We start from the raw sequence: 19,231 nt of genomic DNA, 5'->3' as shown, positions 1-19,231 counted from the left end.
TCTGCTTTTATCTGCACAGTGATCTAGTACACTAGTACACTAGTACACTAGGTACTATTATTTTATCCCCATTATACAGACGAGGAAACTGCGGCACAGACAGGCTGAGCAATTTGTCCGAGGTCCCAGGGCAAGGTATAGGCAGGCGTGGCTTTGCGGCTGTGCTCTCAGCTCTCTACAGAGAACAGTGTCTCCCCTGCCTCCAAATAACATCCAGACCCCTTTGCCTGGCATCTGGAGCCCTTGGTGACTGTCTCCACCACCCCTACTAACCTGTGTTCCTACTGCTTCCTACACCCCCGGGCTCTGCCGTGTTAAGCCGCCACTGTTTCCCTGGGTTTTTGTTTATTCTCTTGCCTCTGCCCTGATGGTGTCACCCCTGTACCCCCTTTAAGGCCCAGCTCAATGGCCACCACCCCTGGAAGCCACCTCTGACCCCGCCCCACCCCCCCAGCTGGAAGGGGAGCCCAGCCTGGGTGTCCCTCTGATGGCTCTGTCCCTAGAGACGTTTTGTGAGGGGTCCTGGCTACGCCCCCGGACAGCACGTTCTGCTGACATCCACCCTTCTGTCTTCCCACCTCCAGCTTCAGGCGCGGAGACTGGAAATTCTGGACAGGGTGTGGTCAGTGTCGATGCCACTGGATGGCCCTCTCCTAAGCACCTCACTTCCCTGGTGACCACAGTCACGCCAGTGACTGACTCCTCAGGCCACGAGCAAGCCCGGGGGAGGCACAGACCCGCCCTGCCCCCCATCTGTGCTTCTGGTCGTCAGTCCCCCTCAACAGGGAGCAGAGGTGATGGGCTGGCCTGGGGACCTGCGGGGAGAGGCCCAGCCTCTCAGACCTGGAAACTCGGACACTCACATACAACTGAGCTCTAAGCGTGGCCGGGCTGGCACTGTGCCCACCTCACGTCCTCTGAGACTCCGCTCTCGAGGTACTTACTGAGCACCTACTACACATGGGACCTCTGCAGGAACAAAGACCGCACGCGTCTGTCCTTCCGCCTGGGCCTCTGCAAAACCTGCCCTCCTGGGAGATAGACACGCAGGGCTGCCCGCTGTCTTCCAGTAACACGACTCTCTCCAAGCTCCCGCCAGAAGAGTCCGGGGTGTATCTGGCAGTTTCAGGTTCCGGAGCCTGGCGGCTGCGGGGGCAGCTATACCGAACGTTCCTCCCACTGTACGCTGCCTCCTGACTTGCTTCCCTTTGGGGGTGAGTTCGTGTTCATTTCCAAGGTCCCAGGGATGCCTGCGGGTGGGTGAGACGCCACAGGCCTCTCCCATCTAGATCGCTCCGGAAAAAAGGCCAACTTGGGAGAGTGGGGACTAAATGATTCCAGAGCTTTGTTTTGTTTTTAATTTTTAAAATTTGTTTTATTTTATTTTCATTTATTTGCTTTTTGGCTGCTTCGGGGCTTAGTTGCGGCACGCAGGCCGTTCATTGCGGCATGCGGGCTCCTCTCTAGTTGTGGCGTGCGGGCCTAGTTGCCCCGCAGCATGTGAAATCCCAGTTCCCTGACCAGGGCTCGAACACGCATCCCCAGCATTGGAAGGTGGACTCCCAGCCACTGGACCACCAGGGAAGTCCCCAGAGTTTTTATAACAAGAATCAAGGTGTATGTTGCAGCAGGGGTGGGCGGGGAGCCTTAAACACCAACACAACGATGTAGATGACACCCTGTTCTGTGTGGGTCCCTGTGAAAACAAACACGGGACCGAGTGTCTTCTTGGTTCCATGTCTTCGGCCACAGGTCTGGTGCCTCTGCTCCCTCCTCGTGAGGAGGAAACAGACGACGGGGGCTGAGCTGAGTCATGATTGCCAAGGTGGGAGAGAGGATCCAGACCCCCCAGGGCTTCTTTGCCGTGCTGTCCAAGTTGTAGGGGCGGCTCATGTCACTGCGGAGGCCTGCGCTCCCGAGGCAGAGGGGCAGGCGGGTGCACGGCCTGCGCTGCTCCCCGATCCCTCCGTTTTAAGATCAAACAGAAGGACATAGGCGCAACGGGCTGGGGTGATTTTCAAACCATTTTTCCCCAGTGGAGCCTCTTTCCTCCAAAGAGATCTTAAGAGTGGACAGCTGGCCTCCCTCTTGGTTTGGCCCCCTCTCTGGGTCTCTGAGGCAGCACTGGGGACCCCAGGGCTCTAGGGTACCCCGTTGGTCAGCCAGTGTCATGGGAACATGGAGGGTTCGATTCCTGCGCCCGGGCCTTGTGTGTGACCTTGGGCAAGGCCAGCAACTTCTCTGGGCCTGTTCACCTGCCAGGTGGGGCCTGAGGCTGGCCCGCATCTCTCCAAGGGCAGTGGTAAGGATCAACCAAGAGGGTGGAAGCCTGGAGCCTTGGATGCCCGCATTCTCGGCTTGCTCCTGCGGGCATGATGCTGGGCTCTGCCCCTGCGACAGCGAGGCCAGCAATTTGGGACGGGTGAATTCAATCAGCTGTGATGCACTGGGAGCCCAGCTGAGGCCAGAAGTCATGATGCATTCTCCGATTCAGCCTCCCTGGGCACAAAGCTGGGAGTGTGATCTCCATCTCACTCCCTGTCTCTCTCTTAATTGGCTCAGAACTCAGGACGTAAACAGAGGTGTACTATTTCCCTAAAGCCTCCAAAAAATGTGATCGGTATTGTCTTTTCCCACTAAAACTACGAGCAACTGCCAGCCACGTCACCACTGCATCCCTTAGCACAGGATCTAGCACTTAGTAGGTGCTTAAGGAAAGACTGTAGATTAATGGACACTGCTTGCAGGTCAGAGGAAGGCAACCATCTCTGTGGCCCGGGTCGATGAAGAGTCAAAGGCCAGAGAAGCCACAGCAAGCGATGCTCCCCTGACCCCTTCACCAAGGGCTAAATTCAAGTGAAAAAAAAGCAAACAAAAAAACCCACAAAGGGCCTTTTGAGCTTATTAAGAGATATAAGAGCTTGTACCGAAGGAACAGCAACACAGAGGGAAGCTGGTTCTGGGAACTTAAAGCTGATCGGCTCCTAATAAGAACACAGTTCAGTGCAATGTCAGAGCCCCCGCTGCGGGGTGGGCTCTGAAGGGTCACTCTCTGAAGAGGTCACAGGGACAGAGTCTGTCCTGGTCGCTGGCAACTGACAGCCTCTAACCAAAGGTAAGGTGCCACTCAGGGTCACGGACACTTTCTACCCCTTTCTGAAGCTCAGACTAAGCTCTGGCTCTCCTCTCTGGAATCCCTTGGCTTCTCCTTGCTACCAGGTTACTATGAAAAATGCTGGAAATACCCCTCCACCCCACCCCCGCTTGCAAACCCTCAATGGTTCCCAATTGCAGGTGAATGTGACCCACATGTTTTTGCTTCCCGTTCTAAACTAGGACCCTGCTACCTTTTCACTCCCTCCGTGCTCAGTTCACGGTCTCACCTCCACACCTCGGCTGTGCTGTTCCTTCTGCCCAAAGTGTCTTCCCTGTACTGTTGCAGACCCATCACTCCTCACCCTGGGCTCCTCCAAACCCCACCCTGCACACGACTTCCCCAGACAGGCCTGGGTGCGTCACCCCTCCACCACCCTGTGTGCTCTGGGAAGTCCCTCACCCCAGGCTGCCTCGTGCTCCCCTGACTTGTGTTATCCCGCAGAGGTCGTGCCCCTGGAGGGCCGGGATCGAGTCCGCTCCCCTTTGCATTGCGCCTCGCGCAGAGGGCTTTCCGAAATCGTTGGCCAAACCAGGCTAAAGATGGGATCTGAAAAGGGCTGAGCTATACTGCCAAGGCCCGGGGACTCTTTCCTCCTCAGTGGTGAAGGGGGCTCCTGATAGGGGGACCTGGAGCGGGACGCACCCACAGCTCCGCACGGGTCCCAGTTTCCTCACTCGTTCATTCACTCTTCTGACACTTGTCAAGCACGTGCTTCACGTCGGCTGCAAGGCTCCCGTTGCCTGCCTTGGGCTCAGGGCTGTTTGGGTCGTGCGCCGTGCAAAGGCACTGGGCGGAGTGGGGCTGACCAGCCTGGACCCCGCTGGCCAGCTGTGAGCCTGGCGTAGGGCTGCATCTGCCCCTGGAAAGCGAGGAAGCTATTCTCACCAAGGTGCCCTCAGCTAAGGCACACCTGCTCCCTGGGGCTTAGCCTACCCAGAGGGGACGTTTCTGTGAAACTCACACAAAGGAGCCGTGTATGTGAGAGGCGGCCCGAGGTCTGTACCTGTGTGCGCGCCGTCAGATCCTCCATTCCACCAGAGGTCTGGCAGAGAGGGAGGCAGGAAAAGGCACGTGGGCCATCAGCTTCTCTCAGTCTTGCAGGCAGCAGGGAGTTAGGCCTGCAGACTCGCTGACCCCTCGAAACCATTTCCTTTACCCCAAACCCTGCTTCCCTAGAGAGAGGAGACTTGGGAAACAACCTTAGCAAGCTGGTCCTGGGACAGCCTCTGCCGCGGAGGGCAGAGCAGCGCCGGGGCTGGGCGCAGGTGTCTGCCAGGAGCAGCAAAGCTCCTGCGACTTCAAATGACTCTTTCAGGTGGAAACCAGCATGAGGGCCGAAGAGGACAGGGGTCAGTGAACTGATGAGTGTCCTGTCACCTGGCCAAGTCACCAAGGCCTGGGCAGGCCTCTATCCTTATCAGCTCTCACCCGGACTGTTCATTATTCTTTCTTTTCTGGGGACTCAGGAAGCAAAGGGAGGCGGTGATTTTGTTTTCATGCGTCGGTCTTACCCTGAGCTCCTCTGGGCCAGACCCCAAGCTGGGGCCTGTAGTCCCCACGAGGGACACAGCCCAGGTCCTGTCCTCACTGAGGGCCCGGCCAAATGCCTCCGTCAGGGTCTTGGCTGCACAACTGACGTTTATTTCCGAGTTTGCGAATGGCTGTGTCCACTGTCAAGAGTGATCCCTTTTCGTGGGTGGGATGGTGAGACTAGGCCCTCGTCCTTTCACTGCGTTGGCCCAGGTGTTTATCCCTTGGCCCAGGTGTTTTCCTGACTCCTCGCTCCTTCCCCAAAGCCCCCCACCCCTCTGGCTGACCTTGACTCATCATTCAAAGAGAAAGCAGAGGCCGGCAGAGCAGACCTGGAGCCTCTTCTCGCCGCCAAAGCGACAAGCCCAGCGTTGTCCTCTGTGCCATCCTCTGCCCGCCTCTGCTACACCTGAGGGCCGATGCCTCTGCCGGTGCCCTGGGCCTCACCACTCTCTTGCCTTCTTGAGGGACTCATGCCTTCACAGACCCCCCTTCTCTTCTGGATGATGAGGGACCCCCGTGAGCAGTCAACAGCCTTCTGCGTCAGCCTTTTTAACCCCCTTCTTGACCCCTCATGTCCCCACTCCGCTCCATAGGGACTCTCCCCGCAAAGACTGTGCCCCCTCTGCTCCCACATCCTCACTTGCACCCACCTTGCAGCCCACACCAGTGCGGCTCCAGCCCCCACCGCTCCACACCAGATCCAACAAATGTTTCTGTCTCCACCTTATTCAAGCCCTCCGCAGCATTTCCTACCTGCCACACGCACTTAAAAATCATTATTTTACAATGGGGAGAGGGAAGGGGGCAGGGGCAAGGGAGGGGTGGGGGACTAAGAGGTATGAACTATTAGGTATAAAATGAGCTGCAAGGATATATTATACAACGTGGGGAATATTTTATAATAACTATAAATGGAGTATAACCTTTAAAAAATAAATGAAGATACAATGCTGACTAAGAAATCATTATTTTAACAGTTATTGAGTGTTTGCTACGTGTTGAACACTCTCATGCATTATCTTGTGTGACTGTCAAACTGTCGTCATTTTGCAGAGGAGGACACTAGGGTGGTGGGACCAGGATTTCAACTAGTCTGAGCCCAGAACCCAAGCCCCTGATGGTACCGCACAGGCGCCTTCATAACCCCCCCTTGGCTGCCAGGACGCCACCTCTCCTGGTTCCCTCCTGCCTTGCTGACCACTTCCTTTCTGTTGCTTTGGCTTTTCCTCTCCTCCCCAAATCTTGAATGCTGGGGGCTCAGGTCTGGGGCCTGGCCCTTTCCCTTCTCCATTGACATTCTCTTCTTAGGCCTTCTCGTCACACCCCTTGGCTTTAAATCCCCACTTGCAACTTGACGTTTCTAGCCCAAACCTCAAGCGTAGACTTGAATATCCAGCCACCTGCCTGACACCTTCACTGTGGGTCCTCAGGCACCCGACGCTCCCAAGTTCAAGCAGCGCTCTGGTTGCTCTTGACCCCCGATCCCTACCCATCGGTTCCCACCACCCAGGCTGCCCGTGGCAGGAAGAGGAATCACCAGTTACCCACTGGCTCCAGCTCCCGACACAGGAGTCTTCCTTTTCCTTCACCCCTACATCTAACCCATCAACAAGTCCTATCAGTTCTGCCTCGAAAATGCAACTCAGGTATCCCCCTCTCTCCACCCTCAGAGCGGCCGCTCCCCGCGGTCACGCAGACCAAAGCTCCTGACCTTCCCTCCCCACTGCACTGTCTCCCGTTCCGTGCCCCACATTCCGCGGGGGTGATCTTTTAGCAACCTCCCTCTGACCCTTTCATCCCCCCGCTTGCCGTCCTTCAGCAGCTTTTCAGTGCTTTTAGGAAGAGATCCTGACCTGGTCACCAGGGCGCTGGCTCGTCTGGCCTCGCCCCGGCCACGTGATTCTTCCTCTCTAGGCTTCATGCCCTGCGGCCCTGCCATTTCTCTAATCTCAGGGCTCACGTGGCCCACAGGCCTGTCCACGTGTGTCCTACGCCTGCCATGTGCTCAGGCCTCCTCCGGCCCTGGCTGGGGAAGACCTCTGTTCCCAGTTCTCCCAGAGCCCACACTGCTGCTCCGGGGTACTCGGCACCATGGAATTAAGTGCTTCTGCAATTGTTACGTTTCGCATCTGTAAGCTCCGTGAAGGCAGAGCCCGTGTCCGTCTGCCGACCACTGAGCTCTGGAGCCTCGCCCTGATGACGCACGTGAACAGTTGCTCACAGGTGCGTGCTCCATAGCCGAGTGCCCGCCCTGGGCAGGGGCTGGGGCTCTGGGGCCACACTGGTTGGGTCTGAATTCTGGTTTCTCCACTTATTAGTCATGTAACCTTAGGCACGTGACATGAGAGCTGTGTCTTGGTTTTTCCATCTGTAAAATGGGGTGATTAAAGGGTATTTACACCTTATATGGCTATTACAAGGACTAAACAAGTTAAGACACATAAAGTCCTAGGATTAAGGTCTGACACATGCACTGTGCTTGGTAAAGGTCAGCTACCTGCAGGTTGTAGACCATGAATCAAAACCTCCCAGGGCAGCAGAAGGGGCAGGTCTGGCGGGGCTGACCCACAGAGACTGGCACCGTGTCAGGTCAGGCCTGACCCCTGGGTACCACGTGTTCCCTCCTGCGAGCACTCCCTGTGCAGTGACCCTCACGTCACCTGTCTGGGAGCTGTCTTCATCTTGTCATGGTGGCCATGCCACAGGATTACCCTTCAACCCTGCGGATGCAGCCTCCCGGCGGCTGGGAGGAACCTGGCAGGGGGAAGGGCAAACAGGCCAGGCCAGCCAGGGCCAAGGAATTTGTGAGAGTATCACAGCTTTACATTCCCAGCAGAAATCAGAAAATCTGATCTTGCACATCTAAGAATAGCCATTGGTTTCGACGGTGAGAGATGCCAAAGTGAAAGCTATAATTATTAGTAAGTAACAAGCAGAAATTATCCACCTACTTCAAAGTCATTTTTAGCTGCCATCCCAGAAGTGGAAATTGAAGGATGGACACCAAGAAGCTGCTTGGCTTGGGAAAGGCCCTGGTTCAACTCTGAACGACTATGAATGTATGAACTTCCAATGGCCAATGATAAGATGTGCATTCTAAAGAAAACGATGTATGACTCCCAGGGAGATACGTCTCAAGGCGCAACAAACATCAAATGCTCTAATTCAGCTCTCCTGACTCCTGCCCAGTGAGACCACAGAGGTTCTGGCTTCTATCTGGCCTGGGTTTCCCTTCTGCGTAACAGAGGAAAAGAACGCTTTGGACCTTCTATATAAGATGGTGTATATACAAATGGCACTAGAAGATACTTGGAACTTTCAGGAAAAGAGACCATAAAAATGGGTAGTTGCTTTCTAAATATCATGTGATACCCAGATGCTATAAGGAAAAGATTGCTAAATGTAAAAAAAAAAAAAAATTTGGCAAAAAACCCCCAACAAAACCCCAAAACACAAACAAAATTAAAATGGGGGGAAATACTTATAGCACATATGACACAAGGCAAATTTCTTTGACACATAATAAGTGCTTACAACTCAAAAAGAAAAGCTCAGTATCTAAGAAGATAAATGGGCAGAAACCATGAGCAGACAACTGAAATACCATTTTCACCTATCAGATTGGCAAAGATCTTGAAGTTTGATAATTTGCTGTGTTATAAAGAATGTGAGAAAATGGGCATCCTCACCTTGTTGACTGGAATGCAAACTGGCACAATTCTGTGGAAGGCAATGTGACAAAATTTCCCAAAATTAAAGAGGATGCACCCTTTGATCCATCAATTCCACTTTTAGGAGTTTACCTTACAGGTACAGAACAATCTATAGAAGGCTACTCATTGACGCATTGTTTGTAGCAGCAAAATACTAGAAATAATCTAAATGTTAATCAGTGGACTACTGGTTAAATTATGGTAAAATCATACAATGGATTTACTCTCTGATGTGCCGACAGGCAATGATCTCCAGCGAGTGTTACACCCTGGCAGGTGTGCACACACTAACGGTGGTTGCCGTGGGTGAGTGTGATTGACACTCGGGATGGCAGGAAGCCACTCATTTCACGTCTTTTGTGCCTTTTAAACTGTGTATCATGTGCATGTATTATTTTTTCAAAAATAATTTAAATCAAATTGTCACATGGGTCCAAACAAACCAAGCAACAAAACATGTACAACCTATGCCAGTTGGCCACCATGTATCCTGTGAGGAGACTGAGGCCCTGGGGTCAGAAGTGTCCAGGAAGGAGGAGGAGGTACAGAGGGAAGGGGCGCCCAGGGCGTGGGTCCCACCACACAGGACGGGAGGGACCCCGGATGGTCAAGCATCCCTGGACTTCTGGGTCTGTGCTCCCCACTGGGCCTGTGGCTGATTTCCTCACAGAGCAGCCAGAGGCTCAGGCGTCCTAGTCATGATCTCTTTGCAATCCAAATGACACACAGGTGGCTCAGGGACCTGCTCATATAATAGGCTGGAAATCTGAGGTCGTCTCAGAGTGGCCTTACCTGCCAGCCTCAAATCTGGGGCCACCTCCAGCACGGGCCTCCACCACAAGCTCCCACTACACTCAGCTCACCAGAAAAAACAACCAGGAGAGAAGAGACCCACAAACGCCACAGAAACACCATGGCCTTGGGTGTGAGGCCTTGATCTAGTTTCTTCCAAAGCTTGCGACCTTTACAGAATCTGGCAGTATTGTTAGAGCTGATGATGGACGCAGATGTTACCTGGTTTCCATAAGTTGTCAAAAAATGTGAGTCACTTTTAGTTTGCCACCCAGAGCAGTAAAGCTCAAACCACATATAGTAAAACCTTACAGTTCAGTGGAAGCTTGTTTTATGAATTCCTTCTGAGTTTACTTCTTCAAAGACCATATTGAATATACGATACAATTCTAATCTTGACTCAAAGTCAGTGCTTTGAAAGAGTCAATATAGCACCAATCCTATAAAGATTATAATTTGCTCCATTCATTCATACTACATAAGTGTGATTTATATTCTGCCTGGAGTTTAAGGCAAGTATGATACTCCATTTCCAGAATTCAATTCCACCAACTCGTAGAGTGTTAAAAGCCACACACATTAATAGCAATGAGAGCTTTATTCTGTCCTATAGGCTATGGCAATGAGAAATGGATGTCACACGATTAATAAAACTTCAAGGATAACTCCAAACGGAATCTTAGCTGCCAGGTTCTTCAATGTTCTAATAAGCAGCTACAAAATTTCCTCCCAAGAGTCATGGTGGGTCACGTCAAGAGGAGCAAAGCCTGGATAACTGAGTGAGGGGCAGCAAGCCACTGGGCAAAGCGGTCCTGGAACTCAGTGACCCTCACCAAGGTCATTAGCTTTTCTGAGACACAAGCAAGAGAAGCAATGCCTGGGAGGTCAAGGGAGCTGCTTCCAGCCTAGAAGGATCACCTTCTGCCCTTGTGGTTTCATAGACATTGGCCCTTTAAAAACTCAACTTCATGCCCATTTTGAAGGACAACTTTGCCCCTCTACTAGCCCTGCAGGTTGGGCCAGTCTCACCTGGCCTGGACACTAAAGTGAACCCCTTCTCTTTTTGTTCTTTGCCGTCACTGCTCGTGAGGGCGACTGAGTAGGACAGGCACCAGGTCCTAGACTGGGGACCAGCTTTTCTTCAAGAGAGCCGCAGAGGAAGGCATGACTGCTGCTCTTGGGCCCTTGAGTCAGCCTGTCTAGAGCCCAGTAAGAGGCTGAACGCTGGCCAGCATCTGCACATGAAGAACAATCAACACATTCGTGAATCACCCCTCTTTTGTATTTCTGCTTAGAAGAACATAATTTGTTAATTTACAGTGGTTGTTTTGGCTCAATTAAAGATGCCAACACGGAAGCGGCTGACTGAGCTCGGCTCTGGGACATGCCAAACCCAGGTAAATCCAGTCGTGTTTCTTACACGAAGGTTCCAAACAAGGTTGAACATCACACAATTAGCCTTGGCAAAAAAGGAGTAAACAGATGGCCAGTGGTGGGTAATAAGCACTTTCGCAGCCAAACCTGGGCTTTTGCCGTGCACCCTGAGAGTTGAGCCGGGGAAGGCCTTGCAGATCAAGGGGTAAAACTTGAGAAACAGAAGTTATCTTTCCTATGGAACTATAAATATGGAAGCAAATCTATAGCCACCATTTGCTCTGTACGGTGGGATTCCCACTGCTACAATGTCTGCAGGCTGGATTTATCGTGGCGACTTCCTAGCTATGCAGAAGCAGCACGTGGAACTGGAGGAGGGGCACTCACACCTGCCTTCTGGGCTAGTTTCCAGTTCGGCAGCTGCTGGTACCTGCCTCGCTCTCTGAGGATTACCAGGAGCGCCATCAGAAAGGAGAGCTCGGACATCAAAAACGCTGTAGCCCTCACCCCCTCGGCTTAGATAAAGACATCTGTGTCATCAGGACACCTGGCCCCTGTCCCAGGGTCTCTTAGACTTCCCCACCGGGGTGTGCCAGGCACTGTGCTCACCAACCCTAGGAGACGATGCTATTAACCCCACCGTACGGATGAGAAAACCGAGGCTGAGAGGGGAGGCTATCACCTCCAGCCTGTGCAGCTGTTGGTAAGTAGCAGAGCTGAGGCTCCACTCCAAGGCTGCAGGACTGCCAGACCTCCGTCGGGTCTGGGACACCACGCTCTGCTGTCCCCGTCAAAGAAAATCTGGGGTGTAGATCTCTGGCCCCTGCTACAGCATGAACCCTGCGGCCCAGGGCGCAAGCTCCCCTCTGGCAGAGCGGCAGGTGGGCGTGGGGTTGAGGGGCGGAGCGGTACCTGCGTGGAGCCATATCTGCGCCAGCGTCATCCAGGGGTGTAGCGGGCCCTGCTTGGGGGTGCTGCTCTGCAGAGACGACGCCACTTCCGACAGTGCCTGCTCCACTCTGGAGGCTGCTACCGACGTGGCGTGGACAGAGCCTGCGGGAGGGTTTCGGGAAGACGGCATCAGAGGCGAAAGGACAGAGCCAGCCAGCCACCGACCCACACAGCCAGCCGTCCCCCTCACACACAGGCACGGGTTCAAGACATACACACACCCCTCCCTCACGATGTTTCTGAGGCTTATGGTCCTTACTGTCTATACAGTCACTGTGGCCTGGCACCTTAGTTTCTGTCCTTCGCTTTAGCTCGTCTTTTAGTCAGGACAGGGCACACGCTGCGCAAATGCTCCGTCCGGGAGCTGAGTCGAGCGCAGGCTGCGTGTCGGGGCAGGAGGGGCACGGCTAGCCACGAGGCCGTGACACGCTGCTGAAACCTGGCAGGTGTGAAGTACTACAAAGGGAGGTGACAAAGCACCCCTGCCTGGGCCTGAACCTAGAAACTACCTGGGGGGCAGGGGGAGGAACCACACTTGCCTCCTGGGGCAGGATTTGGCATAGATGGAGGCCATTCTCAAGACAAACCCAGCAACCGCCCGTTTCGTTCCCTGGCCTTTGAGGGATTTGGAACCATATTCTAGGACATGGCTTAAAAACTGTAGACAAAGCACAATTTGCCTGCCGTCTAAGCAGGTGTCTATCACTAAGGCTAATACCAGACTCGCCGAGGACAGGTTACAGCAAAGTGGCCCGGAGCTCAGGGGCTGCACCCGCCTCACTCTTCTGTAGAAGCCACTGTCCCGAGAGCTGGGGGAGGCGGCAGGCAGAGCACATTCACTGGCCACAGGGCTTCTAGTCAGAAGTCCGCTGAGTCAAATGACACATTCCTCTCCACGCTGACCCTCGAGAGGTCCTGGCGATCGGAGGCCACCTCTCAAAACAGGGGCTCTTTCCCCGTCTCTTTCCAACATCCGCTCTTGGAGGAATGGTTTCAGAACTGAGAGCGGGAGTCTTGGTTATTTCAAATTTAAAACTGGTGATAGTTATATTCACTGGCAACATTCTTAATTTATAACTCATCGTAAAGTGTAATGTGGAGATAAACATTCCAACGCCGTCAGTGGTAACTATCAACTTATCATGAGGTTGAAAATGGTGGTAATATAGAGAGATAAATGCTGACTACCCAAATAAATTTCACTCCGGGTAAAATGAGATTGTGAGCATAAAAATAATTTCTGTTGGGGCTTTGAAATGCACCAAGTTGGTCTTTTTTATGATAGAAAAATATTAATCTAGAAATGGGAAAGTATATTCTCAGTATGGCACAAACAGCCAGCAACTGTTATTCTCACAGTTAAACATCAGAGATTGTCTTATTAAAGTCATAAGTGACATAAGAATGTCTTCTATTTTCATGAATATTTAAGGAAGAAAGCTTCTAAAAGTTCTAAACAGTGAATGACATGAAAGATTTGAAAAGAGGAAAGCATAAAATTATTATTTTCAGATTATATGATTGTATTTCATGAAAACAAAATCTGGAAATTAACTGATCTGAAAAAAAATTTTTTTTTTAATGAAAATTAATTTATTCATTTTTAAGACTACTTGCAGCAACAGACTGGCCATCCATATTCCAACACAAAGGAAACATGGATTTTTCTAAATACACTCAAATCCGTCAGTGGGGTGGGGTTGGTGGAGGTGAAATGCAGGAGGTGGATGGGAACCAGGGGAAGAGTATGAGGAGGGCGCCTCTGGAGAAGGACCAGTGAGTCCTCCGGAGTGAGCGCTGCCATGAAAGGAGGATCTTGAGGCCCAGTTCAGAGACGCTGATCGATATCATTATGATCCAGGAGAACTGATGAAGTTCAGCTAAGAACTGACCTTGCTTAGACAAAGTGTGTCGGACTACTTAAAAAAACCCTAAACAGCAAAATGATTAAACTGCTGTTGATTTTTTTGGTCTTGTTTTGTTTTTAACCTTTTTACGGAAAAATCAATGCTTTAACTTTGATAACAAGGATTTGATGTAGTTTCTCTGAGACTTTTAACAGCAACTATTAGTAAATAAATAAGGTTGTTGTTGCTACATTCTGACATTATCAAGCCGGCTCACCTCCTCACTGACTACCTTCAACAGTGGTTCTCAACTTTGACTTCACATCAGAATCGCTTAGGGATTTTAAAAAATCATGATGCCATAGCTACAGCCCAGACCGACCGAATCACGGACCCTAGGGGTGGGACCAGGCATCTATTTGTTAACAGCCCAGGTGGTTCCAATGTGCAGCTAAGGCTGAGGCCCCTGACCTGGGGGGGGGGGAGAGGAAGCAGGTGTTATTAACTGACATTTGGTCAAGAAAAGCCTGCAGCGTCCTCTACACAGGCCAGCCAGCCTGAGCTGTCCTGCTTCCCTGCAGCCCAACAGTCTGGGGAAAGAGTACCGGGAAGATCTTGTTCTTTAGGACGGAGGTTCTCAGAATCCTCTTGGTCTCAGAATCCCTTAGGAGTCTGCAAATTTATTGAGACCCCTCGAGAGATCTGGTTTACATGAGTTATATCTATTGATATTGACATATGAGAAATCGAAACTGAGAAATGCTCAAAATATTTAGTTATTAATTCATTTTAAAAAAAGAACAATAATAAACTACCGCTCTAGAAAAATCCTACACATTTTCTACCAGGTTCTCAGGCTCCTTTGCTACAAGGACTTGTGACTTTTGGAGGGGCTAATTTTGCTTTTTTGGATTAACTGTTTGGTTCACAAATGAACTAAGCAGAACTAACGTCAAAGTTCCTTCTCTTTGTGGTATCTATATACAACTAAATTAATTAATTCTTCACATAATAATCTGTAAAATAATAAATTTTAATTTATTATTAAAATCAGTGTTTCACTGTGAAAAAGTTCTGGCAAATGATGATGATGATGACGCCAGCAGTGGTGATTATCGGCTTTAGTGAACGTGGCCTGTTTCAGGCTCTCTGATTTGCACTTTACATATATTATTTCACTTAATCTTTAAACAATTCTTTGAGGCAGGTAACACTGTTACCTGCATTGTTTAGATGGCAAAATTGAGATTTTAGTGAGTATCTTACCCAAAGTCATACAGCCAGCAGGTGGCAAAACCAGGACTCAAACACTAGCCTAACTCCAAATCTAGCCTCTGAATCCAGCCCTGATGCCACCTCCACCAGGAAGGCTGCTGGGAGCCTTCTGTTTCTTCTCCCTACCACCCTCGTGTAAGAAGTTAGGCCTCGGGTCCTCATGCCCCATCTCACCCTGTGGGTGTGGTTATCACCGTACAGACCACACTGTTTTATGTTAAAAGTTGATGTAACTGTCTCTCCTCTGAGACTGGGTGGTTCTGGAAGACAGGAACACGCCCTCCATTTAGGCATTTTCAGGGGCTCACAATGCCAGGCCCACGCAATGTCCTTGGTAAATGCTTGCGGAATGAGTGAAGGATGAATGAATGAATGGAAGAATGAGTGCTGTCAATACACACATCGCTGTGTGAAATTTAGAAGAGTGGCCCCTCTTTGGGGAAGCATGTCTGGGTGCCCTACTCTCCTTCCCTAATGGCTCAGAGGCCAGAACCTTCCCTGGCTCAAGGGGCTTCTCAGCACGGCTGTGCTCACTTCCAACAACCTGGACTAAGAACCACAGTGGTGCACGGCTGGATTGACACCGCACTCACCTAGGGGCTTCCCATCCCTAACATAACTAACCCGCTTAAATAGGGAGGGTAACTGAGGTTCGTCAGAAATAACCGTTTCCTTCCTAGTCGATCCCTTTTCACACACGCCTCACAGGGGCAGAGACCCTTCAGGTTCTGAACTAGGGATGGATATTAGGGCATTCAGTACTTATTAATAATGGTAGGTGGCTTATGATAATGGTAAAATTATTTAATAGTTAATGTCTGCTCTTTCTGGCAATAGCATAGTATATCAAATTCTTCCACTGGGTTAGAATTTGGAGGAAAAAAGGGCTAAACATCATTATGAATCAGAATGATTCAAATAATCAAATAATCAAAACAACCTGTAACTTAACTGTTTCATAGGATTGAAAATGGTAAGTGCCAAAACAGATTTTGATTTCTGTTGGTAAACACCTAGAAATGCTAGTTCTAACCAACCTATTTTTAAAGCAACCCTTTTCTTTCTCACCAAAGCAAATGTACTCCTACAGCGTGCATGGGGGTTAAGAGGATTATTCCCCTAAGGGAAATGGACAAATTGAGGCTTGAGAAAGGAATTAGAGGGAGGAATAGAAGACATATTTCTAATTTGAAATCCAAGACTCTGGAGAAATAAGCTTCCAAATAATCAGGTTCGACAGGTAAGCCAGCGAATGTGTCCGGCCACTGTACATCTCTTATTTATCACGTTAATTTGAGAAGCGCTTGTCCCTGTCGTAACCCTGAGAGCCGAGCAGCCACCAAGTCCCTCAGTCACAGGGCACAGTGGCTCTGAAAAGCTACTGCAAAACCAACTGAACCGACAGCTGACACAGGCAGGTGAGAGCATGCCCTAAAATCTGGCCTAGGTTCTGTGACCTGATTGCCCCAGTGGTCCAGGGGGCATAAGATGCCCTGGAGCTGAGGAGATCTGCATTTCCTCCCACCTAGAGGCCCGAGAGGAAATGTTATCTCGGACACCTGATACATAGGCAAAGTGCCACTTGAAGAATTGTTCTGATCCCTACATCCGGGGTCTTTATCTGAGTCCCCCCGCCTTGGACCACTGTCTGGGTGGGGTGGGGGACAGGGGCAGTGAAAGAGAGGCCCCAGGAGCTGCGGTGGAGAGTCATCTCCCCATGGGCGGAGGGGCCAGGAACCCAGGGCCCTGACCTCAGGAAGCTGAGTCCAAGCTCAGCTTGGAGGATGTCTGCCCCACATTCCTATCATTTGCTGAAGCCTGTGGAGAAACCCTGCCACAAGTAGGACGCCAGGCACAGCCAGGTCAACTTGCCGTTGCAGTTGAAGCCTTTCCAAAAATCCTTTTCCAAAGCACACTACACCTGCGGTCCATTTCACACAGACCGCAAATGTGGCGATCACATGTGGACCCTATTTCAATATCCACGGTTCATCATTCAAAGGGGTCTCAGAGCCAATAATGCTGTTAAGCAAAAGGCTCAGTAAATTATGTGGCCTAGTTAGGTCCCATCACCTGTATTTTCACAAGCAGGGTCACTGAGTGCATGGCGTGTATTTATATTCTAGCTACCCTTTTGGCTGTTCTGGTCGCATTATGTAAGCTGCTGTGGTCTGAAGGATGTCCACCTTCCCTGTCCCCTCATATCGTCACAGCATGTAGGAGATGAACAGGTCTCAGATGCAGCCCTGCTGCCTGCTGTCTTGCTGAGCAACACAGTCCAGGAACAACAGACAGCTGTGTTACTTGATGTGCGAAAAAAATCCTCTACCGAAGAGACACCAGTAGGCGCATCTCACAGGTGTTTGCTCAGGATTCAGGCTGCTCTTTGCTTCCCGGCCCTGGAGAGTTAACTCGGATGCCTCATAGGCATGAACGTGAGAGAATGTAGAGCACGTGGCCGCGCCCCAAGTTCCATCTCTCTGCTTGTCACCCACATTCTTTCTGCCTAATGCGGCCGCAGCAGATACTGGCCCTCCCCACGTTTTTCTGAAAAGAAACCGAGTGTGCAGAAATTACCCACTGCTAATAAATCTCTGTACTGATTTTCCCTCAGTTCTGAAGTGATTCAATAGTATCTGTCAGTAGAATTTATTCAGCTTCCGGTTCTTAGAAGCTGTGCCCCCAAAACAATGAAAGAATTAAAGAAAAGCAGCAGCTCCCCTTCTTAAAGACCCTGCAAACTAAACAACGATCTGAATGACTAAGCATTCTGCCCGAGAGCTTTGCTTACAATTTTTCGTTTTTAACAGGAAAAGGATGCCTGTTTCTCAAGATAGGGCTTGCGCGTAAATCAGTGCAACACTGCGGACTGCTGGCAGCCCAGCGACCTCCTCACACCTGGCCCCTGTGCGCTAAGAACCAGAACGTCCTTGGACCCGAGGAGACAGTGATGACCGTCTCTTCTTTTCTGAGGCGGGAGGAGAGATACGAGCGTCCGCTCTCACTTCAGCACTCAAATTAGGCATATTTTTCTCTGTACCTTAAAAACATGAGCCATTTTCCTCCACTCCCCACCCTGCCAACCCCGGGCGAGGGCAGTTCCTATCTTTGCTGGAGGCGGTCCTGCTTCTCGAGGAGGCTGATCTGGGGGTGGTGGGCTCCTCACAGCACGCTGTCAGAGATCTCCCTTCCACATTTTGATCCCTCGAGGGCTGCCCCCTGCCCTCTTCACAGCATGTCCACCCACGTGATGGGGCCGCTGCTGGGTCTATCCAACTCCCACCGACTATGGGGCCTCTTGGTTGTGGGTCCCGCCGATAAATAGCTCTGGGGGGTCATTCTAGTAGATACTTTTCTTTTTTCACTGAGTGAAAAGGGAGGTTAAGATAGCCAAGGAAATCTGGACAGCCAACCCATGGTCCCAAGACGAGATCACAATTTCCAAATGACTTTAACAGAATATCAAGCACAGTTGAAACCTGACAGGATGTGCCTTCTCTTGAAAGGGGAAAGTCCTTTCCAGGGAAAGCTTTAGGGAAGGATCCCCCTAAGGCAGGGGTATGTGGTCACCCCCAGTGGGCATGCGGGGCTGGCCTGCGTGCTGCTGATGGCAGCTGGCGGGGCAAAGCGGCGCACATGCAGGGAGGGGCCCGCTGTGAGGGTGAGCTGAGAGACGGCTCTGGGCGGGAGACAGCACCTTCCGGAGGACTACACCGGGCAGAGGCTACCCACCTCCTCAAACCCTCCCCAGTGCACAGCCATGAGGCCGTGTCTCTGGAATGAAGTGTCCTTCCGCCTGCGAAAGGCTTTTGTCTCTGATGCAGCCCATGGGAGAAGCCTCCCAGGCTCAGGCCGTAGCCTAATTGCTGGACACGTGCTCCTCCACTTCTCCCCGAGCGCCATTTATTATCGACTCGTCCATCTCCTAAAATTCCATCCGACCTTGTTTCCAGAAAGACACCCCAGAACTACTTAAGGGGAATTAATTTTAATTTAATTAAAATGGCAAGAAACGGTTTATACTTGAATCGTTAGGGCTGAATTTTTTAAACTGCCACTCCTCAAAAGCAGTGGGGTCATCACTAGAGTGATTTTTTGTCACATACAGGTGACAAAAATGACTTTATTCTATTAAGCAGTAGCAGAGGGTGAAATTCACCACCTAACTGACTCGTCACTTCCTGATCATGACAGATGTTTTTTGAATGTTAGAAAAATGCAAAGTCAATAATAAAATGCCAGCCACAGTGCAAGGAGACAAAACGACTACCCTGGCTTTATTTCTCACCTTATTTCGTTTGACAGGTATGTTTGCTCGTTAATGTCTGTTCTCTTGTCCTGGTTCCTAAAGAGAGCAGCAGTTTCACCAGAATTGGTGATATGAAAAATGAAGCCAAGCACCCAAAGCCAGCACGTTCTTGGAGAGAAGAATAAAACCTCAACCCACACTTCTCCCCAGAATGATGACTGCTGGGGCGCTCACTGCTGGGGGCGCCTGGGGTCCTCAGGACTCAGGAGTGAGGGCAGGGCGGGGGGTCCTGGCGGCTGCGTTCCAGGCCGGCTCTCCCCACCCGGCCGGTCACTGCCCT

General features: G+C 51.0%; 1 protein-coding gene across 7 annotated transcripts in view; it reads right to left on the bottom strand.

Annotated features, from left to right (window-relative positions):
• The window catches only part of TTC7B (tetratricopeptide repeat domain 7B), a 240,025-nt gene that overhangs the window by 33,740 nt on the left and 187,054 nt on the right, over positions 1-19,231 (bottom strand). For 6 of the 7 annotated variants that reach the window (XM_082451245.1, XM_082451243.1, XM_082451244.1 and 3 more), the window contains one exon: positions 11,482-11,622. The exons of the other annotated variant lie outside the window; for it this stretch is intronic. In XM_082451245.1, the coding sequence (XP_082307371.1) occupies positions 11,482-11,622 (141 nt within the window). The remainder of the gene's footprint in view (positions 1-11,481; positions 11,623-19,231) is intronic. 7 annotated transcript variants of the gene reach the window in all.

The sequence above is a fragment of the Balaenoptera physalus genome, assembly GCF_965194825.1.
Source record: "Balaenoptera physalus genome assembly, chromosome: 2".
In the NCBI taxonomy this organism is placed as follows: domain Eukaryota; kingdom Metazoa; phylum Chordata; class Mammalia; order Artiodactyla; family Balaenopteridae; genus Balaenoptera; species Balaenoptera physalus.
Note: the sequence above shows the minus strand (reverse complement) of the source record. Positions and strands in the feature narration are given on the sequence as shown.